This window comes from Canis lupus, chromosome X (genome assembly GCF_011100685.1).
Source record: "Canis lupus familiaris isolate Mischka breed German Shepherd chromosome X, alternate assembly UU_Cfam_GSD_1.0, whole genome shotgun sequence".
NCBI lineage: Eukaryota > Metazoa > Chordata > Mammalia > Carnivora > Canidae > Canis > Canis lupus.
This window is the reverse complement of record NC_049260.1, coordinates 91,783,011-91,808,718: the sequence shown is the minus strand read 5'-3', so window position 1 is coordinate 91,808,718 and position 25,708 is coordinate 91,783,011. Positions and strand designations below refer to the sequence as shown.

General features: G+C 49.4%; 1 protein-coding gene across 8 annotated transcripts in view; it reads right to left on the bottom strand.

The window, feature by feature from the left end:
* The window catches only part of LONRF3 (LON peptidase N-terminal domain and ring finger 3), a 40,163-nt gene extending 16,322 nt beyond the window's left edge, over positions 1–23,841 (bottom strand). For 2 of the 8 annotated variants that reach the window (XM_038588160.1, XM_038588157.1), the window contains exons 1-6: positions 22,758–23,841; positions 19,916–20,034; positions 16,160–16,282; positions 12,125–12,280; positions 9,760–10,018; positions 8,905–8,998 (exon numbers count right to left, since the gene is read on the bottom strand). In XM_038588160.1, coding sequence (XP_038444088.1) covers positions 8,905–8,998; positions 9,760–10,018; positions 12,125–12,280; positions 16,160–16,282; positions 19,916–20,034; positions 22,758–23,655 — 1,649 coding nt within the window. In that variant the 5' untranslated portion in view covers positions 23,656–23,841. The remainder of the gene's footprint in view (positions 1–8,904; positions 8,999–9,759; positions 10,019–12,124; positions 12,281–16,159; positions 16,283–19,915; positions 20,035–22,757) is intronic. The other 6 variants (XM_038588155.1, XM_038588156.1, XM_038588158.1 and 3 more) reach the window with 3 other exon arrangements.
* Positions 23,842–25,708: the final 1,867 nt, after the last annotated feature.

Sequence of the window (25,708 nt, the reverse complement as noted above, 5' to 3'; positions counted from 1 at the left end):
TGCCTGTGTCTCTGCCTCTCTCTCTCTCTCTGTGACTATCATAAATAAATTTAAAAATTTTAAAAAAAGAGAAACAAAAGCATAAATGAACTATTGGGACTTCATCAAGATAAGAAGCTTCTGCACAGCAAAAGAAACAGTCAACAAAACTAAAAGACAACCTACAGAATGGGAGAAGATATTTGCAAATGACCTATCAGATAAAGGGCTAGTATCCAAGATCTATAAAGAACTTATTAAACTCAACACCCAAGAAACAAACAATCCAATCATGAAATGGGCAAAAGACATGAACAGAAATTTCACAGAGGAAGACATAGACATGGCCAACACGCACATGAGAAAATGCTCCACATCACTGGCCATCAGGGAAATACAAATCAAAAGCATAACAAGATACCATTTCACATCAGTGAGAATGGTGAAAATTAACAAGACAGGAAACAATAAATGTTGGAGAGGATGTGGAGAAAGGGGAACCCTCTTGCACTGTTGGTGAACAGTGTGAACTGGTGCAGACACTCTGGAAAACTGTGTGGAGGTTCCTCAAAGAGTTAAAAATAGAACTGCCCTACAACCCAGCAATTGCACTGCTGGGGATTTACCCCAAAGATACAGATGCAGTGAAACACCGGGACAACTGTACCCCAATGTTTATAGCAGCAATGTTCACAATAGCCAAACTGTGGAAGGAGCCTCGGTGTCCATCGAAAGATGAACGGATAAAGAAGCTGTGATCTATGTATACAATGGAATATTACTCAGTCATTAGAAAGGATGAATACCCACCATTTGCTTCCATGTGGAGGGACCTGGAGGGTATTATGCTGAGTGAAATAAGTCAATCGGAAAAGGACAAACATTATATGGACTCATTCATTTGGGGAATATAAAAATTAGTGAAGGGGAATAAAGGGAAAGGAGTGAAAATATCAGTGAGGGTGACAAAACATGAGAGACACCTAACTCTGGGAAATGAACAAGGGGTAGTGGAAGGGGAAGTGGGCGGGGGGTTGGGGTGACTGGGTGATGGGCACTGAGGGAGGCACTTGGTGGGATGAGCACTGGGTGTTATGCTATATGTTGGCAAATTGAACTCCAATAAAAAAATTTTAGGGATCCCTGGGTGGCGCAGCGGTTTGGTGCCTGCCTTTGGCCCAGGGCGCGATCCTGGAGACCCGGGATCGAATCCCACATCAGGCTCCCGGTGCATGGAGCCTGCTTCTCCCTCTGCCTGTGTCTCTGCCTCTCTCTCTCTCTCTCTCTGTGACTATCATAAATTAAAAAAAAAATTAAAAAAATTTTAAAAAACACAGATGTCAGGGACCACACCTGCAGAGACTCAGATCAGTTGGTCCAGGGTAAGGGTCAGGCACCAGGAATTTTTTTAAGGCTCCTAGGTGGTTTTTATGTGCAGCAAGGATTGAGAATCACTGTATTAAACAATTCTACTAATCTCTGCATAGGTGAATCTTCTCTGTATTGGTCTCCAAACCCAATTATCAGAGCCACTTGTAGAGCTTTAAAACCACAGACAGGGATCCCTGGGTGGCGCAGCGGTTTGGCGCCTGCCTTTGGCCCAGGGTGCGATCCTGGAGACCCGGGATCGAATCCCACGTCGGGCTCCCGGTGCATGGAGCCTGCTTCTCCCTCTGCCTGTGTCTCTGCCTCTCTCTCTCTCTCTCTCTCTCTCTCTCTCTGTGAGTATGGTAAATAAATAAAGATTTAAAAAAAATAAAAAAAATAAAACCACAGACATGGTGAAGCCCCGCTGGATAAGGTTTGTGATTCAGTGAGTCAAGGGGAGGGACAGAGATTTGATATTTTTAATAAGCCAATAAAAGACTAGCAGTTGCTTGCACATTCCCCTCTTTCTTTTTTTTAAATTTAAATATTTTCTTTATTTATTTGAGAGACACAGAGAGAATGTGAGAGAGAGCACGAGTTGGGTGAGGGGCGGAGGGAGAAGCAGACTCCCACTGAACAGGGACCTTGATGTGAGACTCAATCCTGGAACTCCAGGATCATGACCTGAGTAGAAAGCAGATGCTTAACTGACTGAGCCACACAGGCGCCCATCCCCTCCTTCTTGATTAAAAAAAATTCTAGTGGAATTTGAAGGGAAAGCATCTTGTGGGAAAGAAAGAAATAGTTTCTTAAAATAAATCAGTTTAAATTTAACAAGCTATCCACAAAACAGATTCTTACTTATTCATTCAGCAAACATGCTGTGTGCTGACAGAGCTAAGTGCTGGCAATATGACAAGTACAAGAAGGCATCTGACTTCTGGAAGATGACAGGATAGACACTGAACAGGTTATTGAAAAGGTGATATTTAATAAGTCTATACCAGTACAAATAAAAATTGTTAGAATGATGAAATTAAACAAAACAAGCAAATGAAGGTCTGGAGCAGGAGAGAGACTTTTGATAGATTCACCTTTTCTACTTTTTGAATGTTATATTCCTATTTTAGAAACTAGTTCATTTATTTAACAGAATTAATAAATTTTAGTTATTAAATCGGCCAAAAGTAAAATTAATTTTCAAAAACACTATGATGAAGGTCCTAACCAGTGTACTAAGGAAAGGTTTAGAATGAAAAAAAAAAAAACCAAATCTGTCATTATTTACACATAGTGTGATGGTGAACTGGTCAAATCTAAAAGAATCTACGAGGCGTACTGGGTGGCTCAGTTGGTTGAGCGTCTGACTCTTGATTTCAGCGCAGGTCCTGATCTCAGGGTCATGAGATTAAGCCTCGTGTCAGGCTCTGCACTCAGTGCAGAGTCTGCTTAAAGACTGCTTCTCCCTCTGCCTTCTCCTGCACCCCCCATTCTCTAAAATAAATAAATAAAAAATTTAAATTAAGAAACCTACAGAATGATTATTAGAATTCATGAGAATTGCTAGTATTAGCCAGGATGTTAGATAAATATACATACACACACAATTATATTCTATACACCAGCAAAAAAACATGAAAAACCCCAGATTTTAAGAAAGGTAACATTTACAGTTGTATTTAGAAACCAAGTATCGGGGATCCCTGGGTGGCGCAGTGGTTTAGCGCCTGCCTTTGGCCCAGGGCGCGATCCTGGAGACCCGGGATCGAGTCCCGCATCAGGCTCCCAGTGCATGGAGCCTGCTTCTCCCTCTGCCTATGTCTCTGCCTCTCTCTCTCTCTCTCTGTGTGTGACTATCATAAATAAATAAAATAAATAAAAAAAAGAAACTGAGTATCAGGAATAAATCCAACAAAAGTTGTACGAGACCTCTGTTGGAAAAAACTATAAACACCTCATTGAAAGGAAGTAAAGAAGACCTAATAATTAATCCTGATAAAAATCCCAGAGGCTTATTTCACTTGTTTGTTTTTATGAAACTTGACAAGTTGATTTCTAAACTGTATAAAAGCAAAGCAAAGGGTCAAGAGGAGCTGAGACACTTCTGAGAGCAGCAGTGTGGGAGGACTTGCTCTACCAGACACCAGACCTTATTATAAAGCTCTAGTGATTAAAACAGTGTAGTGCTAGCACAAGGACAAATAGATCCATGAATAGAACAGAAAGCCTAGAAATAGACCCAGACCCAGATTCTTGATTTATGACAACTGTGGCACTTCAAAGCGGAGGGGGGATTTTCAATACATGAATAGCATTCTCAATAAATGCTATTTGGGATAGCTGGCTGTCCATATGGAGAAGTGAAGTTGGGTTGTCTCTCACACCATACACAAAAATCACTTCCATGTGGGCTGGAAAGGTAAATGTGAAACAGTCAAGCTTATAAAAGACACAATAGAATATCTTGGTGATCTCAAGGTAAAAAAAAAAAAAAGATTTCTTAGGCAAGACGTGCACCAAAAAAATCCCCACTAAAAAATAAATGAAAAGATTAATAATTTCCATTACATTAAAACAAAGAACTTATAAGTTCATTAAAAGATGCCATTAAGAGAGCAAAAAGGCAAGCCACAAGTGGGAGAAGGTGTTTGCAGTACACATGACTAACAAAGGACTAATATCTAGAACATACATAAAGCCCTTATAAGTCAGTAAGAAAAAGAGAGATAACCCAATTGAAGATGGGCAAAGATTTATATGCATTAGCATACATAAAAACTGCTCATAGCAACGTTGTCTGTAATAGCTCCAAACTAGAAACAACTCAAATATCCATTTATGATAGAACTGGTAAAGAAATTGTGGTAGACTCACACAATGGGCCACCCTACATGAATGAAATATAAACAAACTTCACCAATATGCAGTAACATGAATAAACCTTAATAGTCTGGAAAAGAAGCCAGAACAAAAAGAACTGTGTTCTGGATAGTTCGATTTATATAAAGTTTTTAGTAAAAACTAAATTACACCATTTAGAGATGCATACATGGGTGGTAAAACTATTTTTAAAAAGAAGAAAGTCAGGACAGTGGTTTTGGAGGGCAAAGGGCAAGGAGTCATGATTCAGAAGTGGCACAAGGAAGGCTTCTGGGATCCTGGCCATGTTTTATTTTTTGAACTGAGAATGGTTGCAGCAGTAGCCTCTTTAAAATATTTTGTTAAGAGAATACATTTTTAATTTTATGTACTTCTCCATTGTGTATATTTCACAATTTAGAATGTGTCTCACAAGTGTGACTTGCAGGCTGATTTGGAAACCATTGCTGTGATCTACCGGAGCAGCCAAATCAGAAAATCTCACTTCTTCAGTAATTTGAGTCTTATGAATCTGAAAACTTGTTACACATTAGTCAATGACACTAATGATGATGATGATTGAGGAATCCGTACCTGCTAAATTGTTTATCCTGAGAGCTTCAAAATTGGGCCTTTTATAAAACAGCAGTGATATTACTAGCTAATCAACTGCAATAAATGCTGACATTTAATGAGCAGATGAATGAAACAGACACAAAAGGAAACAGCAACTCTTAGCAAGAATTGTGATTAAAATGCCCCTGATCTGAGTGGTCACAGACAAGAAGACTGCTACAGATGCTATATAATGTTTGCTTTGAAATAATTCTAAGTTCAGATGCTCAGAATATATCACCATTCAAGTCTCAATTTGCTTCTATATTCAGGGCTACTTTGCTCCTCTACAGAGGCTGATGGAATAAAGTGACAAGAAACAGGTGGAATATATTTCTCTTGCTATTCTGGGTGTGTGTAATACTGTTTTTCAAATAAATTAACTTCATATGTTAATAGGCAATAATGATGACTAGTTCCATTTTACTACTGAGGAAAATAAGACCTAGACAGGTTAAATGACTTGCCCAAGGTCACACATCTAGCTAGGAAGTAGCTGGGCTTAGGGTATGAAGTCACACCTGATTCTCAAGCTCCTCTTCCTTCTCCACTATATGACACAGCTGCAACAGTGTGCACATCTCTTAGAACAGACAGCATCCATCCATGTGTAGACACACATACAGACAACACAGTTCTCTCTCTCCCTTCCATTTCTCTCCACCCCAGAAAGACAGAGAGAGAGAGAGAACTCTGTATATATAGATAGAGCTAGAAATAGGTATATACTTGAAGTTCTCTCCCTTTTATTTACCACTTTAGGTAATGATTGCAGGAAACACTTCAGGGAAGCATTTATAAATCAGAGTAGACACAGATTTTCTCACAAGAAAGCATTTTACATTGTCAAAATGGTGGAGTAAACAATAGTAATAATAAATGCTTTCAGTTAGATGTCAGCCCGGATTAAATGCTTGGCTTGTCTGGAAATAGCTATCTTTTCCCACCAGTTACATCCTTGTATTGTGTTCTTTTGCTGCTATCAAATGAGAGAAGAAGGAATAAGAAGGAGGGGGTGGAGAAAGAGAAAGAAAAAGAGAGAGGGAAGGAAGGAAGGAGAGAGACAGTGTGAGGGGGAACCTCCTTAATACCCAGCTATCTGAGTAGCTAAAACTAGGTTAAATACAACAAAGTTTCATTTCAATTGACAAGGAGGTCACTGGGCCATAAGGTAAGTGGTTAAAATATCAAACATTCTTGTTCCACATCTCAAAATATCCTGTCACCCCAAAGGTGGTGTTCCACAACAGCTCCAGAGGTGGTCCCCAGTGTCAAGAGTATCCAGCTGGTAAATCTCAAGGGAAGGTTTCCAGTCACAAAAGATTGAGGGGCAGAGTTCCAAAGGATTAGAATTACGGAGCAACTTCCCTCAACAGAGCTCTCCCAATCCAGCCAGGGGGACTTGGAGATTGGAGTGTCTCATTAATGCATGCTCCAGTTCTTGTCCCATTCTCTTTTCCTATCCTTTTCCCTGCAAAACATACAAGTTGCTCCTGAGTTTCTCTCTAGAGTCAGATGGATTTCATACTCCAACTTGTCTTCTACCAGTGCAGCACCACAGGATTAGAGTTCATTCTAGAAACTTGTACAGGAGGTACAAATGTCTAGTTTCATGACCCAGCAGATGGTTTGAAAATATCTCAACCCTTAAACACCCTCTCCCCAAAAGACACATGAAGGTCATAATAGAACCTGACAATAATCCTAATGACAATAAAAAGGGGGGGAGTACTAGAGAGGTGGATACAGGAACTTTGTCAAGACTGTGTTCAAACTAAAGCATGTATATGAAATAGTCTCTTTCAACAGCTGATTTCTGCATTACAGACAAACCCTGTTGGAAGGGGAATTACATTCCTCTGATCAAGGTCTACAGTTTTAAGAGCCTTGAGGTCAGAAATGTTCTCTGGACTTGGCGTGTTCCTTTGCTCCCTAAAGCAGCTAGAGTCCCCCTATCACCTACCAGCCTATACAACAGTTACCCCAGACAAAGATGGGCTTTTGTTTTGAAGTCTCACTTAGAACAGAGGGGCAGGATAAGGGAAATAATGGCTTTTAAACTCAGGGTGAATAAACCAGAAGGGGGTCTTATCCTCTTGGTGTTTATTTCTTGGAGCAAATTTCTAACCCTTCTCTGAAGCCCCCTGTTGAGATCAGGGACAAACAAGATGAAAGGGAGAAATCAGAGGAAACAGAACAAAAGAACTTCAACCCAGGATTCTGAGCCCTCAGTGAAAACACAAACAGGATGAGTCTGTGTGTTTGATTTTGTGTTGGCTGGATGTTGGGAGTAGTGTTAAGGAGGATACATCCAGCAAAGACTTGGGCTTTCTGAACAAGCTAAACCAAGTGTGGCAAAGTCTGACGCCTGAAAGACTGTGGCTCACATTGCAGGCTTAGAGGCATGATGGTGGAGGCCCATTTCTCTGCTGCGAAGCAGAGTTTCTCTGCCTCTTACCTTGGCTCCACCATGACCCACCTGCTGCTTTGTTGTGAGGGGTCAAAGGTACCTGGTTATATAGTCCACCCCACTCTCACTCACTCCACCTAAAATTCCTGATTGTATCTGGAAGGCTTTCTTTGGGTGCTACTGCATTCCGTCTGTCGAACTGTTCGTTTTCAGGTCTGCCTGGGCTCAGCAGCCAATCTGACAACTCAATTTCTTTTTAAGAGAAAGAAAAAGTACATGTCCAGGTAATGGCCACCTTACTCATTTTTATGTGGACAAGAAAAGTCCTTCCAAATACAAATGCATGTGATTGATATGGAAGGCATACGTGCTTGCAAAGGGCAAGAAAACATCTCAGGATTCTTGGGAAGCTGGATCCCAGTGTGTGGTAGATCAAAAGATTTTTCTTGACATCTCTTGGGCCAACCATCTCTACTTTTATGCAAATACCTCAGTCTTTTTTTAATGCTATCTTGGAAAAAAAAAGACACTTTTGAGACTCTACTGCAATCTGTGGACCTTGTTCTGGAAACACACACACACACACACACACACACACACACATTTTTACATAAAACTTCAGGGAATTCACAGGTCTATTAGAATCCATACACAGAACTTCCTTCAGCATCCGTGGGCCTAAAGTTAAAGAATCTCTGGCTTAGAAAAAGTTAATATTTATGGAGTATTTACTATATGTCAGGCACTATTCTAAGTGTTTTAAATAGATTCTCTCAATTAATCATAACAACCTCATAGGATAGGTACTATTCTTCTCCATTTTACTGACAAGAAAACAGTGGCAGAGAAAATCACTTGCTCTAGGTCAAACAGCCAGTAAGTGGCAGAGCCAGGGTTCAAGCCCAGGCCATCTGGCTTTGGAGCTCCTCTTCTTAGCCACAAAGTCACAGCTGTGAAATGAAACAAATGAAAGTAATTTTTTTCACACAGCCCCAAAAAAGTCCACCAGCTTCTTTTTCTGAGGGCATGGGCAGGTGTGTGGATAATTTGCTTCCCCACTGGGTAGAGAAGGGATGCCTGGTCAAGTAGTACACGGCTACTACTAATATTGTTCAAAATGAAAAATCAGTCCTCTACTTGGCTTCCAAAGAATAGGCCTTTGGCATTCACAAGAGCCCTTGAGGTTTGAGATCTTGATCCAGTAGTTGAGATTAGTTCCAGGGTCATGAACTCAAATACCTACAAGGTACTAGGAAAGTAATGCAAATATGAGATACAGGCTGGTGTAAGGCAGTCCGGAGAGAGGGGAATCATGGCCAACTGGAGATTATATGTCCTATCTCCGAACATTCACATCTAACAACAACCAAAAAAAAAAAAAAATCTCAGGAAGGCCCAATTAAAGACATTCAGGATGTGGCCATCAGTCTATGACTTCTAAGCAGACCATTTTCTTCCCACTTTTTAGGTATTTCCAAGTCAGGAGTGCAGGTAATATAATCTGTAAACAAAGGAAACAAGCTAGCCCGTGTGACAAACAACAGAGTGATTTTCATTCTGTTAGAACTGTGCATTTCTGTGCTAACCAACTGAACAAGAGGTTACTGGCCGAAAGGCCAAGACTCCCCAGAAGAAGAAGCCTCAGGCAAGAAGTGATAGTACCCATCACATACCTCATGCATAGGGCGCATTCAAGGTCAGACGCGTCAACAAACAATGGCAGTGGAACACTGACAGCAGCTCTGGCCTCCTGGTCAGCAGGAGGATCTGTGATTGAGAAAGCAGTAAATCAGAGATGGACCAACCTTACTTTCACAGACAACACTTCTGAGGCAAAAGAACCGCATTCATTTTTCAGCTTGCCGCTCTCACCCTGCCTCCCAGAGAGTAGATTCAATGGCCACTGGGAATGGGATCCCCTGAAGAAGGCTTCAGGAGGTTTCTAGGAGCCCCACAGGAAGAGAAATGCGAGCAGGGAATGTCTAAGAGCCCTGGGGACTTGACTCCAATGCAACAGGCATCTCACTCAACAGCAGCAGGAGCAGCTGCCATTCCATGGACCAAGCCAGCCCTGCAAGGCTGGTACCGAATCCTGGCACTGCCAACCTGTCCTGGAAAGAAGTGAGGCTGCCGCTGCCACTTCTGATGTCTACCTCTGGGCACCCCGCTGGGAAGGAGGAGGGCGAGGCCTGATCGTATCTCCCTGCTCCCCCATTCCTGAGATGGAGATGAGAATAGGGACAGGTGGGCCTGAAAAGAGGTAATACCATTAAGGGCATGAGATGCCATTACTTGATACGGGGCCTGACCTCATGACTTGACTTTTCCTTATTATCAATGAGCCCTGGCAGTATGCTAGGAACTGTGCATGCTCTCACAGAGGCCTCATAGTGCCCTGAGGTGGCACAGCTGAGTGCCAGAGCTAGGTGGCACACCCAGAGCCCTCCAATGGAGGCTCAGTAACCCGCATACGCTGGTGAGCCCCGGCACCTCATCCAAGCCCCTTTCTCTCTGGGTAGAGTCAGTACCTGGCTTTGAGGCTTTAGTGGGCACCTCTGGATCTTGGGTTCCAGTCTGACAATGCTTCCTTTTCTTTTCTTGGCATTTGCCAGCCTTGGCAGAGGTAGCTTCTGCAGAGGCAGCGTCCCCCTTCTCCTCTCCTGCCTGGCCTTCCTGGTCGCCTTGCTGCCCCTCCCCCTCTACTTTAACTGGGTTTGCCAGGCTGCCGCAGTCTCCCCCTGCCGCTGCTTCCTCCTGACTAGAACAGTGTGGGAGCTCCGGATTTTCCTGGACGAAGAAAGAGCCAAATATTAGTATCACCTCAGGACCAGCATTGTCCTCTGACACTGCTACCCACCGGGGACAGAGAGAAAACCGCATAGCCCTGATCACTGAGTGGACACACAGCTTAACTGGGGTGTGTGTGTGTGGTGATAAGACATATCTCCTACTTCTGGCCACAGGGTATCTGCAACGAAGACATGCTAGGCTTGGGTGAAACAGAGGAACTTCCCTAGGCAAGGAAAGAAAGGCATGTAGGGGACAGACACCCTGGGCTATGGTGAAGGGGACAGATGTAGAGTGTGGCACCCATCCCTCTCCTAGCCAAATCTTTCCCCAGTTACCACCTGAGGGAAACCAAGGCATGCAGTGAGAGTAGATCCTATCACTCAATCCTTCTGGCAGCTTTCACTGCCATTCCAGGCCATCTGCCCCACCCCCAGCTCCAAAAGGACTTTTGCTAAGGCTTTGGCACAGGTTTGTTCACAGGCCTGTGGAGTTACCTCAGGTTCTAGAGCTCCGTGTTATACTAGTCAAAAGCACTAGGGACAAGCTACTCTTTTGACTAGATTTTGGGTGAAAAGTCTGAAAAAGATACAAGTCGTTTGGGAAAACGATCAATTATCTCTAGCCTTTTCAAGACTTTTTGTCCAGGAGAGGGTATTTGACAATGGATCTGGAAATAAATCCAATGACAGAGTGTTTGTGCAGATTTACCTGGAGAACCCTGAACTGTACTCTAAATTCATAGTCCACGGATCCACATGCTCATGTTGTTTTCTTGCCCTCCAACCCCTAGCCACCCCCGCCCCCCAAATGGTAGATAGATGGAAAATAGTGTATAGTCAGGAGAGAACAGTGAGGTAAGGAGAAGAAGGATGTAGTTTTTCACAGTATCTAACCTGGGGAGTTCAGGGGTTTTGCAGCACCCCAGCAGGGCTGCACCCTCAACTTTCCATGAGCCCCAGGCATTGTCCACATGAGAGTACACTGCTTCACAAAGCAAAGTTGGTGTAGCAGCCCAATCCCTCACTCCCCAGCTGGCTCACCCTGGAAAGCCAAGGGTGCTATTTTCCCTCATTTCTGATTGAGCTGCAATGAGAAGTCACTCCAGGCACTTCTTCAGTTCACTATTAATGCTCTCAATCATGTACTAATTATTTCAAACATTACTGAAATGCACTAAGGGTCTCTGACTTCAGAAGATCTGCCTCCACTCCCACCCCCACCCCCGCCTTTAAATCAGGCACACCTGCATTTTATCACTTCTCAGGAGCAGGGAGAGAAGCAGGGAAAAAGTAAGTTTCCTGCCTATTAGAGAACCCAAGAAGCCATGGAGATCACAGGGCTTCCATACAGGAGAAGAACACATGGCACGAATGGAAGGTAGACTGTTGCTTCAAGGTGCCTCGGTTTTCAGTGCTAAATCCTGCCTTCACGTCTGGACTTCTGAGCCCCAGCTTCTGCCCACTTGCCCTGTTCTGGGAAAGCCAGAGCCTGGAGCCAATCTCTCCATGGTTCCCTATTCCCCTGTCTTCAAAAATGGGCATAAATGTCCATCCTTCCTTCCAAGGACTTAATTCTTCCCCAATTGCTTCCCTCTTCCTGGCTACAAATATGTACTGGAAGTCTACTGATGTGTAAGACACAGTGAGGGAATATAAAATTACTTCCACTTGGGGATCAAATGGAGTTGTCTCTGCACAAAGAACTCAGCTGGTGCTCAAAGACCAGCAGCTTGAACAAACAAAAAAAGCAGGAAAGGAGGGGTTGTTAGGCCTCTTCCCAGGCTCCGCCCCTAAGCTGATAAAGCCACCCAGACTGAATGGTTCCAGGGGAAGCAGGCCAACTCCTTTTTACTTCTATCAAATCTCTCTCAGCTGGATCTGACCAAGAACTGAAAAATGAAGGTAATGAAACCAAAAACCCCCAGGACCATGTCTGAAATCCAGTTTTATCTGTAAGAAAGAACCTTCTAGCAAAGAACACAACCACTAGTGGCTCCATTTCTTCCTTCTCAGGAACCGAAGGAGAGGTAGGGCTCACTCCCACGTTTGCCCACACAACAGCCAAACGAAGCATCGCGAGCGAGCTGGGCGAGTTGAGTTTTACCTGTGACAACTTTGGTAGATTATGACTGGTGCCTTCAGTAGCCATTGATTCTACGTGTTCCTTTAATCTAGGGTGAGGTGCCAACAACTTCAGGATATCGGGAAAATGTTCCTGAGAATCCCCCGGGACTGATGGTGAAAAGAAACTAAGGAGAAGCTGTGACATAAAACAGAAGACTTCACTACTTAAGTTTCTACAGGTGCTTGGGTGATGGGGGGGGAGGGGAGGGAAGGGGCAGGGGACATGAATTGCAGGGTGAAACTCCAGGGAGGCAGCCTGGAACCAGAGACCCCAACATACCAGGGCGGGGGGGCTCCATTCAGCATATGTCAGAGGTACCTGGGGAGCTTATGAACATTCCAGGTTCCAAGTTCCCACGCCTGGCTCCCCCAGGTCTGAAGCGTGGCCCCAGAATCTGGATTTCAAAAAGGCACCACAGATGCCTCCGTCACCCTAGCCAAAGTTAAGAACCATCACTCCCACACTACCATTCCATAGAAATATCTGCAGTGGGAATTCAAGACCTATCTAGGAGAAAAGAGACAGGGAGATAAAGGTAGGAGACGAACCCCATCGGGGGACCTGCAATCACATCTATACACTCCCACAGGTAGAACGTTCACACGTCTTCTAGGTTCTTCCATGTCTTTCCCCTGCCAGCCCAGTTTGCTCATTCCTCCCTGGATTATCCTCCTTGGACCTTTAATCCCTTCCACAGTGAAGTGGTGGGAATAGCAGAACCCAGCCTCTCCTTCCTCATTCTGGCCTTCACTGTGCCAAGACTGTTGGGTAACTTCAAGGACTGGAGGCAGGCAGGTTCCAGTCTGGGACCAGTTTCCCTTGTGGCCGGAGAAGGTGGGGGGTGGGCGAGGGGGCAGCTAAAGACCCAGAGGCGCCAGAAAGGCCTGGGAGTCAAGGATGAGTGCAGGCTTCCCCATGAGCTTGCTTCAATTCTCCCCTGTGCCAGCATGGGTTGCAGACAGACATGTGTACATACTGCATGTAACATGACACACAAGCAGCTAGCTTGGCTTCTCACACATGTTGAAGTGTTTACCACTGGGCAGCTACTGCAGTACCTGGAGACCCACTAAAAGATGCTCCACACCCTTGCTCATTATTAACTGATCAAGGGGGTCTGACAGAAACTCTGACCATACTCTGTCCAGTTTGATTTGTTCCCTTGCTGGCCCCTAGAAGTGCCTTCACAAGATTCCTTCAGATGTCAGCACTTTCCATGTAGCCAAAGCCCACTCAGTCTCCAAGGCTAGCTCCAGGGCTATACCTCCAGCCTCCCTGATCTCACTCGTCCGATCATGCTCTCTCCCGCACCATAATGGAGTGCCTCATATTACATGGTCTTGCCTTGGTCTGAAATTGTGCCACACATGGAAGTCTTTCTCTCTAACCAGAGGGCCAGCTTTTGGATGCACAGGACAGATGTCCAATACATACTTTCACCCCGGGTGGAAGTGAATTAGGACACTTCTTCATCCTGGGGCCCAGGCAGAGGCTGAGCATTCAAGCCCAAAGCCCTGAGACAGATCACTGTCTCCTTCCAGCTCTGGGAAACCCATTTTCCAGGTCTAAGGTGGTAAAGGAGCAAGATGTGGAGGTACTCGCACCACCCAGGGCCATAAATGCCAGCTTTCAGAGGCCCCTCCTCCCCAGGAACCAAAGTTGGCCTTCAGGAAAGCCCTTCTGAGTGGCCCAACAGTACCAACCCACTTCTGAAGCAGTCTCCCTGGAGCTCTCCCCCAAAGGGCATGGTGCTTGCTTGTCAGGATGAACACCGGGTGATGTATGCAACTGTTGAATCACTATGCTGTACACCTGAAACTAATATGACAGTGTATGTTAACTAACTGGATCGAAGTAAAAACTTTGGAAAAGAGAGCATGGTGCTCTTCAGTGGCAGCCACATAGCATCCCAAGGTACAGGGTTAAAAGGGCAGAGCAAGGACAGGGGTGGGAAGGGAGGCAGAGGGGAGAAATCGAAGGAAACAAGGCAGAAATGGCAACAGCACTTCACTTCTTACCTTTACTACCTAAGACCTCATTCTAGACCTTCCCAATGACTTTGGAAAACAAAAGTTGGGGTCAATACAAATGTTAAAAAGAAACCCAGGCCTGGGAGTGTCTAAGGTAGCTAATTACTGCCAAGTGAACCTGAAACATCTTTGTCAAATCTTCTGCCCTGAAACTGGAAAGGTACAGTAAATAAGAACTGCTGAGGGCCCTCATCACAGTCAGTGGAAATTCGCTTCTAAATTCTTGGCTCCGCTTCTGAACTCTGGGACACTCATTATGGGCAAATGCTCCCTTTTGTATCGTCTGGCATTTATAGTGCCTTGTGTAACACAGGCAGCATTGGAAGGTCCTTGAGGACTGAGACTGTGGCTTATGCCTCTTTGCGTCTCCAGAGCTTAGCACAGCGCCTTGCCCTGTAATGTTGCCCCAGAGAGAGGTCAACCCAGCTGACGACACTACAGCCTCTCAGGCCAAGTAGGAAATGGACGAATGGAGTAAAGAAACCCCTCGCCCCTGGATCTGACACTTGCCTCTGTTGGCTTTTGCACACTCTTTCCCCAAAGTCAAGATTCTTCTAACTAACCTTTGTCCATCCCCCACCCCCAGAACTGGATGGTCCCATGGCTATTCTACACCACACCCTAGCAGTGACGCCAAACTCCCTGGCATGTCCTCCTGGGATAGAAGAATGGAGGAATGGCTAAGAAGACAGACTCTGGAAGCAGATGGAGTTGGGTTTGTATGCCCTTTCATCAATCACCAGCTGCATGACCTTGGGAAAGTCACCAAGTCTTGGCTTCCTCATTTGTCTCATCTGTAACATGGGGATAAATAACATCACCTATCCTCATAGGGATGTTGCGGGGATTAAATTATATCCTCCACAGAAAGCCCTAGCACAGTGTCTGGTGCACTGGAAATGCTCGATAAATGTTAGCTGTTATTATTATTATTCACACTATAGACTACATTTAAGATTCGGGGAAGGGTCCACAGCCTGGAATGATTCTCTGTCACCAGTACTCCTCTCAAGAACACCTTGCCCACTTTCCCAAACCAGGTCAAAACAACTCTCTAGAGAAGAAATATGTGTGAGGCACAACCTCCAGAGCTCAGCTTCCCCTAGTTCATTGGTTCTGCTAAAGATTCCTTTCTGGAGCTTTCAGAAACCAAGCTCCCTTTCTTCATCCATGGCTCTGCCAAACCTCACTGGGAGAGAGGCACTTGAGACAGGTGGTGAGTAGGGGGAGGGGCACAAGGAGGGCAGAGGCTACCACTGATTGTCAGCATCCAACTTCCAGGCCAATTAGCTACATACCATGGAAGCACACTGCAGACCAGTAAACAATGCAGACCAGGAACTGAGGATGCTTGAGCCTTTACTAATGCTAACATTTCATGAATTAAAAGGCAAAACAAAATAATCACATTCTCCTGGGATGCAAGAGTTAGAATGACTACTTAGATTATATCGTAATGATCCCTGACTTACATTTGTGAGATAGTGTGTATTCTATTTCTAGCAAAGGCTGAAGGCTGGAGTTCTGCATATAGCAGGGGAGATGGTGACCAACATTCCTGATGAGAAGCTGCCTGCCCTGTGTGGCTGGTGAAGCTGTGACTCAGCCAAAGCAAAGTTCTACAACTGCAGGCAGTCCCACACCCCTGACCTCTCAACAGCCAGATTCTCTTCAGTGAGACTCCATCCCCATGTTAACTTGTTTGGTTTGCTTTGGTTTGGTTTTCCTACTCACAACCCAGACTCTGGATCTAAAAAGCAAGAATATTCCTCAGAAGCTCCTCCAAAAATGCAGGAACTGCTCAATCCGATTGCGTATGCCAAGAGGCAATTGGCTCTTGTGTCTCCTTCCTGCCCCTTAACCAAGGGGGCCACACACTCAGGGCTTAAATGTCAGGGAGGGCAGTTCCCTCACTCCCCTCCCTGGAGAAGACAGAGAAGTGGGAGTCCACTGGGCAGCTGGACCTGACGTCATCTCAACTCACCCTCTGGGCTTCAGATCTTGCTCTTTTGTTCTTTCCATCGAGGGACACACAATATAGAAACTCCCTTAGTGCTTCCTCCACCTTGCCTAAGGTGGCTAAGGCTTGTGCTTTTCTGAAGTGTGCCTGGAAGAAAACATTAGCATTCAATCCTGTCCTTATTCACCTATTGACTTATTGACACTAGCCAAACACTTAGCGAGTGTTCACTACCGTGTGAAGGGTTTTAGGACTACCTTATCTACGGCCCTATCATGTAGGCAAAATGTTCCAAAGCCCATTTTACAGAAGATAAAGCTGAGATCCAGAAAAGTGACTTGCCCAAAGTAACACAGCTGGTAAATTGTGGAATCAGGGGTTTAAGTCTGGGACTGATCAATACCAAAGTCCAAAAAAAAAAAAAAAAAACAAAACAAAAAACAAAAAACACCAAAGTCCAGGGATCCCTGGGTGGCGCAGCGGTTTAGCGCCTGCCTTTGGCCCAGGGCGCGATCCTGGAGACCCGGGATCGAATCCCACGTCGGGCTCCCGGTACATGGAGCCTGCTTCTCCCTCTGCCTGTGTCTCTGCCTCTCTCTCTCTCTGTGTGTGACTATCATAAATAAATAAAAAAATTAAAAAAAATACTAAAGTCCAATTTCCTAACCTCTGTGCCATACGACCTCCCCACTAACCCACTGTCATATTGGAGGCATTGCCAAATGTAGCAGGAATCCTCATTTAAGCACATATTAGCCAGCTTCCAGGACCCACACAGATAGGCCTTCCTACTAACTAGTCTGTCAAGTGGAGACCTAGTCCACATTACTGGCTGAGTGATCACCTATACTAGCTGATCATTTTTCAGAAGAGGCCCAAAGGAAGGGGCATGATCTCTCCAAGACCTCAAGGTAGTTAGTGGCAAAACTGGAACTAGAACTGTAGTCTAGGACCCCCAGAATGCTCTTCCCCACAAAACAGACTTCACTTTAGAGGGTTAGCCAGGGACTGAGGACTGGTTAGTGCTTTCCCTCCTGTGGACTCAGCTCACTTCTGTTCCCTTCCCACATCTCTAAAAAGTATAAAGAAGTTTTAGGAGCACCTGAGTGGCTCAGTTGGTTAAGCATCCAACTTTTGGATTCAGTTCAGGTCCTGATATCCTGGCTCATGAGATCTAGCCCCGCATCTGGCTCCCCAGTCAGTGGGAGTCTGCTTGGATATTCTCTCCCTTTGCTCCTTCCCCCACTCCCTCTCCCTCTCCCTCAAATAAATAGATAACTCTTCTTTTAAAAAGTATAAGGTTTTAGGCCTCCCTGGGGTCCCTGCTCAACTGTCCTGGCAGAGAAACTCTAGAGGTAGCAGAGGAGCATCCTGGGAAAGAGCGGGGAACAAAAAAAGAGGTAGGAAGAGGGCTACACTCTGTGCCTCAGGACAGGTGGTCGTTGCAACTTGGCTGGGAGGGTATTGCTCCTGAAGTCATCTAGGGTGCCCCTGGGGGCCTGCTCCCTACTCCCTTGCCTCCACGGCTGACCCTGAATCTAACTTAGAGAAGGAAATGATCCAGATTGCAGCTGCTGGGCACTCCCAGCTTCCCCTCCTAACATGCTTCTACAGGCCCTGGGGTGGTGCCCTCTGGCTCCGGCCTGGCTACAGGCGCTGACAGGGATCTGCCTTCTCAAGCAGTGGCCCCCACTCCAAACCTCTTGAGGTCCTCCCCTGTGCCCCTCAAGCTCCTCCTGGAACCTAATCTCAGCTGATACTTGGGTGCTGACAGCTTCCCTCATTGTTCCTTTCTGCAGCATTTACCAGGGCCCCCTGGAGAAAAGCTTGCATGACATTTCAGGGGGCTAGAAGGGATAAGTGTTGGAAGACTGGAGAGGACTCTAGGACCCCTCAATCATACCAAATAGCAACCCATGTACTCCACCTGATCAGGGCAGCCAGCCCACCCACCAAGAGTTGTACCACCTGCAGGATATGTTGAGTACCACTGCGCCTGGCTGGAGTGGCTGGAATAGGGCTGCAGGAGGTGCACTCCTCCCCTAAGGGGCATCCTGTCTCAACCCTCAAGACAGTACCATTCATTTTCTACACTGCTCTCCCACTTAGCCCAGCACTTTGGCCAAATGAAACTCCTGTTTACTACTTCCACCAACTCTGATTTCACTGGGAAGTCACTTTTCCCATTTCATCTGAAATGGTCCACTACTCAGCCCTGCTTCCCACTGTACTATGAAAGCTCCCACCCTTAGGCCCAAAGTTTATGGTGGGAGCAGAAGAAGGTGCAAGAGAAGTCCTCCTACCCCTAGGCAGCTTCCTCACCTGCACTGCTATAAAGCATGAAATGTTCTCACTGAAGCTCCTTTGGGTCAAGACTTTGGTGACTTTAGTAAACTATAAATCTGTTCCTTGGGAAGGAGAACATACAACTCTGCCATCGCCTGTGAAAACCTTCTCATCAAAGAACATAAGGGATTCAATCTGACACTAATGGCCCAGTATGCAGGTCCACAAATGCTTTATCTGAGGTTCCCAGTTCCAGAAACAGTCTGATAATCTGAAGTTTCATAAGCTTGGCATAAAAAGTCATTAGGTGGCAAAACCTAACCTACAATGATATGAAGTATGTTATAATCTTTATCTCACTTAGTATGAACCTTCACTTAACGTACTGCAGAAATATTAGTGTGTATGCCTATGGGATGCTGTCCAGAACTCACTGAGGTTATCACCTAGTATATGGTCTTTCTGAAATCAGAAACATTCTGGACTCTGAACACTTCTGGCCCCATGGGATGCAGATAAGGGATCACAGATCTGGACATAGGTAAGGTGGATTTCCGAGGTGGCATCCTGGGGATTATGTAGAGAGAGCACTGCACTAAGGCCCAGCAAATGGTAGAGCTCCCAGAATGACCTCTTGGTCATGCTCACATGTGACCCTCACATCACACCCTTAGGAAGCAACTGGGGTGGACAGCGATAGCTGTGCTTTGCAAATGAGAACACTTGGGGTCCAGAGAGTGAAGTAACTTCCCCGTGGTCACTTAGCTTGCAAGTAGTAGAGCCCAGGCTCAAACTTCATCTCCTAAACAAAATATTGACATGTGGCTAAGGTCCAGTCCTGAGGCCAGAGATGCAGCAAGTGACACTTCGCATCCTAGCATCCCAAGAGGTGCTTAGCCTTTCTCTGACCATCCCTTCATGTGACCTAGATGTTTGGGGATACCAGCAGGCTGAGTGTATTAAGGACTCAAAATAACACAACCAGCCAGTAATACTTTTTTTCACATTCTTCTTTCTACTGTCCCTGAGAATGATAGAACATATAATGCTATGTGCCAGGCATTGTTCTAGGCATTTTACATATATTAGTTCGTGTAATCCTCACAATGAACCCTGTTAAGTAGGTGCTTTGAATATCCCCCCATTTTATAGATGATGACATGAGGCACAGAGAGGTTAAGTAACTTGCCTGGGACCACACAGCTGGTAGAAGTAGCAGAGCTGGGGTGGTCTGACTGCTAAGTCCATGTTCTGAAAAGTCATAAAGCCTAAGCTGTTCTGCAGGTCATCAGGTAAAGAAGTAAATTGGGCAAGAATCCAGTTCTTTGCAGACCCCTGAGTCACCCTTTGCCAAGGGACCCCCAGCTCCTTTACAAAGCCTTTTCCCTGCTTTGCTGGAGCCCTAGTGCCCCAAGCCCCCAGGGAGGTAGGACTTCCTGCCAATTCCCATCTATAGTACAACCAACCCATTGCCATCCCTCTCATCCCACTCACCTTAAAACCCATTGGGCGGAGCTTACATGCTATTTCTGCATCATGCAGTGCGTCCTCATGAGACTCCAAGGTGAAATATATTTGAGACCGGTTGCTATAAAGTAGATGGTCATTTGGAGCTGCCAGAATGAGGAGGAAAAAAACAGCTCTCATTAGTGGTCCCAGCACAAACACATAATAAGTCCTGTATGAGGACAGATCTTGAGCAAATGGCACGTTATCTAGGATTTTTCTACTGGGGATCCAAAGGGTTAGCCTCGATTTCCAGCCCTGATATTGCCCTGCCTGCCACACCCCCCAACCACTCTGGGTCTGAGCTTCCCCAACTATAAAGAACTAATTTTTAAAGTTTATTTTTATTTATGTATTTATTTTATTAGAGAGAGAGAGAGAGAGAGAGAGAGAGAGAGAGAGAGAGAGAGAGAGAGAGATAAGGGGCAGAGGGAGAGAAAGAGAATCCCAAGCAGGCTCAATGCTCAGGGCTCCATCTTACAACCCTGAGATCATGACCTGAGCTGAAATCAGGAGTTGGGATGCTTAACCAACTGAGCCACCCAGGTGCTTCATAAAGAAATAATTTTTGCTCCTTTCTCAAGCAGATCCTTACAGGCCCTGTGGGGTCAGGGGTGCATTAGCAGCTCTGACATAGAAGAAACCCTGGCCCCCTACTTTGTGACTATGCATGGCTAACTGGCAGCCTGGCTTCTGAGTGAGTTATCACCCACGAAGAAACAGGCCAGGGACAAGAGAAAGGGAGATGGCCAGATGTGACCCCCATCATGTCCACCAGGAAGACAAGTCCAGGTTAGTCTTCTAGTGACATTGGCAACTCTCTGTCTACAGAGCCCAGTGCATATGAAGTTTCTCTGAATGCACTTGGAAGGTAATCACATTAGATGGCCAAACGTGAGTGAACCTAAACAAGGCTGCTGGGAAAAAAGTGAGCTTGGCTCTCACTAACACTATGAATCACTAGATGCCAGGGCTGGACAGGCATTTAGAGATCACCTGGCTCAACCAACCCATTCTTCAGATGAGGAAAATCAAGCCCAGGGAGCAGAAAGCATCCACTCCAAGTCATACAGCTAGCTGGTCAGACTTTGAAGCTTTTGAAGCTGGGGTGGGGGACATGTTCCTTTTTTTTTTAAGGTGTTCAGTACTTAGAATAATGAGACACTGGCCACCTTCCAGCACATAGATACTCGCCTCCTGGAGAGGCCCCTTACTTCTTAAAACGGTAAGGCCGTCACGATTTTGTCACCCTGACCGTTCATATTAACAAAGGTGAAGGGAGAACCCCCAGGGGGAAAGTGGTAGCAGCAACAAAGGAGGAGGAAGAGAGCGGGAAGGGGCTTTCCTGGTCCCTTTGGTTCTGCAGCACTCGCCTGCCCAGGTGCACCTGGCCATGTGCCTCGCCTGGGCACAGGACGTGCGTGGAGGGAGGGGTCTCCCTCTTCCTCGAGCGCCAGCCTTGCACAGCCAGCCTACGCTCCTCCCCTCCCCCCGCTACTTGTTGCAAATTCGGGGAGCGACTCCACACGTGGAGCCCCGAGCCCAGTCCCTCCTCCACCCGTCGGGAGTCGGTCGGGCTCAGGGTGCCCACGGATTCCAGAGTCCCAGCTGCCCGGCCCCGCCACCTAGGAGGCCCCGCCCGCTTCCAGCGCCAGACGCCGCGCCCCGCCGGCAGAGCTCTCGGCAGCTGGACCGAGCTGGGCATTACCGGCCCCGCGCCTCGGCAGCCACTTCCTGGGTCGGGACGCGGAGGATCGGCGGGAGCCTCTCCTCGAGGGAGCTTGGGCGCCCCGCTGCGGCCAGAGCCGCGGGGCTGCCCACGTTGCCCTTGAAGCTGCCAAGCCCACCCGCCCTCCGGCCCGCAGCGCGGCAGCGGGGGACCGAGGCGCCCCCCCCCCCACTGCCAGCCCACGGTCCCCGGGGATCCCTGAGCAGTTGCGCCGCGCGGGCGCCGGCCGGGCCGGCGGGGTAAGGGTTCGAGGAGAGGGCGCAGGCTGCGGGCGGGGCGGGGCGGGGGGGGGCGTCTATTTCAGCCGAGGACCGTGTGATAGGAAGCGGTGACAATGAGTCACAGGGCAGCGGGGCGCGAACGCTCCCCTCCCCCCGCACACGCTCGCGGGATGGTTTCTGAGGCGAGCGTGGCCCACTTCGGTTACCTCAGCCGTTACACAATCCCGCCCGCGCGGAGGAGGGGCCGCCCTGCCCCGGCCGCTCGCGGCCCTTATGCAACCAGTGCTCTCCTGACCTAATTCCACGCCGGACCCACCCCACCGGGAGCCGCGGCCCCGGAAGGGCCAACTCCCGCCGCCGCCGCCGCGGCCCCGGGGCCGGGCGGGAGCCGGGGACGCCCGCGCCGACCGAACGTCGCGGGCCGGCGGGAACCCGGCGGCCCCCGCGCGAGCGTCTGAAGGGTGCGAAGTTCCTCCGCGGGCGGGGAAGGTGCAGGCAGGTGCAAGGAGCCGGGTGCGGGCAGGAAGAGGCCGAGGCGACCCACACAGGGACGGCGACCCCGCGCACGAAACGGGGAGACAAAGATGCCAAAGACCCGCGAAAAGAGACAGTGACCGAGACAGAAACCGGCTGGGAGACTCGGGATTATGGGCTATGAGGAGACACAGGAAAAGACGAAGAGCGACAGAGACAGGGACACAGAAAGGGCCATAAATTGGTAGCGACGGAGACCAAGTCAGAGACGGAACTCCAGACACCCCTCCCCCACTCCGGGACGTCCCCCCTCTCCCTCCACGGTCGCCCGTGTCCCCGTGGGCCCCAGCCCACCACCTCCCGAGTCCCCGTCGCGTTCTTTCCCGGCCGCGCCCGGTGGGCTCACCTAGGCGAACCGCCTCGTTGTACTTCAGCAACGCCGCCTCCACCTGGCGCTCTCGGTACAGCCGGTTGCCCTCGTGCCGGAGTTGCGACGCCCGTGCGGGGCCGGGGAACAACTTGCCCAGGAGGCCGCTGAGCACCACGTTGACCCGCAGCGGCGGCGGCGGCGGCGGCGGCGGCGGCGGCGGCGGCTGCGGCTGCGGCTGCGGCGTTTCGGCGGCTTCCGCCTGCTGCCCGGCTCTCCGGACGCCGCGGGCCCTGCTGGCGGCCACCATCAATGCCGAGAGCTTAACCCCGCACAGAGCGCAGCGCCGGTCGGCTGCCCTCCCGCGTTCCAGGCACAGTTTACAGAAGGTGTGGCCGCACGACAAGGACACGGGGTCTGACAGAAATCCATTGCACTTCCGGCACTTGAAACCGTCCCACACTTCGGTGGCCTCGGCCGCGGCCGCTGTCACCCCTGCCTCCTCCGCCACCGCCTCACAGCTCGCCGCGCCGCTCCCGTCCGGGGGCGCCGGCGGCAGCGCCTCGCTTTCTGAGACTTTCTGGGCCAGGCAGCGCACCAGCTGTTCCAGCTGCTCGGCCACCAACTGCTGCCGCTCGGAGAGCTGTCTGTACACCTCAAGGGCTTCCTGGAGGCGCCCCCCAGACGCCAGGGCGTCAGCCTGCTGGAGCAGGACTTTGCTCTCGGGCGTCGAGGTCTCGGGAAGCTGCTCCTCCGGCCCCGGCTCCTGAGTGGCTGGAGGAGCGGGGCCTTTGGTAGCCGCCTCCGGCTGGGGGTCGGTATCTACGCGGGCCGCTGATGTCGCGGGCTCCGCCGGCTCCGGCTCCGCCAGTTCTAAGTTGTTGCCGCCGAGCTCGGCGGGCAAGCTCAACATCTGTCCAGTCTGAAGCGAATCCATGGCGAGAGGCAGGCGCACAGGGAAGAGGCGTCTAGGGCTAGAGACCTAGAACAGAGAGCGACGGCTGAAGGGACTCCGGGCTGCCACGGCCACAGCGTTGCCGCGTGCCGGTCCTTGCCGCGCCTCCGGGAGCTCCATGCCGGCCGCCCCGCGCCGCCGCTAATAACTGTCTTGTCTCAGCAAAGTGTTATATAAGACAGTACCACGTGACGCGCCGCCACGCCGCTCATTGGCCGGCGGCAGGGAAATTGTTACAAAACCAGACAGTTTTGTAACAGTGTTGCGCTTGCTTCTCTTGGCTCCGCTTTTCTTGGCTTCTTTTGGAGGTTGTTTGTGTGTTTACTCTCCCCCTTATCCCCCCCTCGCAATGTGGTTCCTTTTCTGAGGAGAGGCGGGGGAAGAAAACCCAAAGTTTTCTCTCAGGCTTCTCCGTCACCCGACCGTACCGGATCCCACCCTCAGACCCGCCGGCAAACAGGTCCCCTCAGCCAGCCGCTCGCTAGCGGCCCTTCCCCCAACCCGTCCCCAGAGACGCCGAGATCTCGCGCGCAGCCCACCTGGTCTCTGAGAGGCAGAAGGCTTGCCCTCCTAGGGGCTACGGCTGACGTCTGCGAAGGGAAGCGTGTTGGGACGGTCCCCCGGGAAGCCCACAACGCCCCCCCTCTCGTTCCTGCCCTGGGAACCCCGTCCCGGCTGCTCACATTAGGGGTCCCTAATCGCCTTCCCCGAGGGCCGCCCCCCCCAAAGGTAGTGAGTGTAGTCGTCCGAGGGTGCTTGCTCTTCTGCACTGGGAGCCACCCGGAGCAGGGAGGGCCCGGCGGGCGCAGAAGTTGGGTGGCGCTCGCCGAGCGGTGAGGGACGCGTCAGGAAGATGCGCTTGCCGCCGGAGCCCAGGGAAGGCGCCTCGCGTGCGCGGCTCCTCACCTCTCGCGCCAGCCAGAGCCCGAGCCTGCGCTGAGGGCGGGGGGAGGTTGTGCACGCGGTCCTGGGGACTCCCCGTCCCCGGCCAAGGGACGCGGCCCTGAGAACTTGGCCCGCTGGGCTCAGTGGGTGCCCTGGGGAGGTGGGAGAACCGCAGGTGGGACTGGACCCGAGGGTGCTCCTCGGGGGAAAGTCCACGAGTCCCGGCGCACTCGAGCGGCGGGGCCCAGCCGCCTCCAGGGTCGCAGCTCCCGAACCTCGGCGCGGCACAGCGGGGGGCTGCTGTGTGTGCGCCCCGGGCCGTGGTGCTGGGGCGCGCGAGTAGCCAGGCGGCCTCGAGGGTGCCCTGCTTACTTCCAGAGGGCCGTGTGAACGCTCGCGGGATCTCTCTCCGCACTCTCCCCCTTCACCCCCCCCCCCCCCCCCGCGCAGTCCTCACACTTCTGACGGGAGCCACCAGCACAAACAAATACGGCTTAGAGACCTAGCGGAATATTGCACACCCCCCAAGGCCACGCTGCTGCGAGCAGAGAGGCGGGGGCTGGGCTTGCCTGGCTCCGTTAGCCTCCTCGGCTTGCGGGCTCCTCGGCTTGCGGGCTCCTCGGCCTTGCCTGGAGCCTCGCGCTGGGGCCACGCGCCGTCCCAGTGCCCGAGGACCTACAGCTGGCTCCTGCTGTGGCCATTTCTTAGTTGAGTGACCTTGGGCAAATGACCTAAGCTCTAGGAGCGGACGTTTCCGGTTCTGAACACATGCCAGGGATGATCTTAGTCGGGATAAAGTCATGTTTCAGAGCTGGGGACCACCGGCTCCGTCAGGGCTCTGTGTCTTTTTAGGCCATTAATGTCCCGTGGAGTCAACATTAGGTCCCAAACAACAAGTACACTGTCATGCAGTGGTATCTAGAGCCTCCCTCTGGTGAGACAGGACTGGGGAAAGGGTCAGAGGGGAAAGTGACCAAGAAAAGAAACCAAGGAATGCAGGATGTAGCCAGGAAGGCATAAGGCGCTCCTAGGAAAACTTGGCTTGCAGCCTTGGCTTTGCCATGACTCGCTCCCTATGAGACTTCAGGCAAGTTCTCCACTCAGGCCTTAGTTTCTCCTGATCTCCAAGGTTCCCTCCAGCCCTCACCTT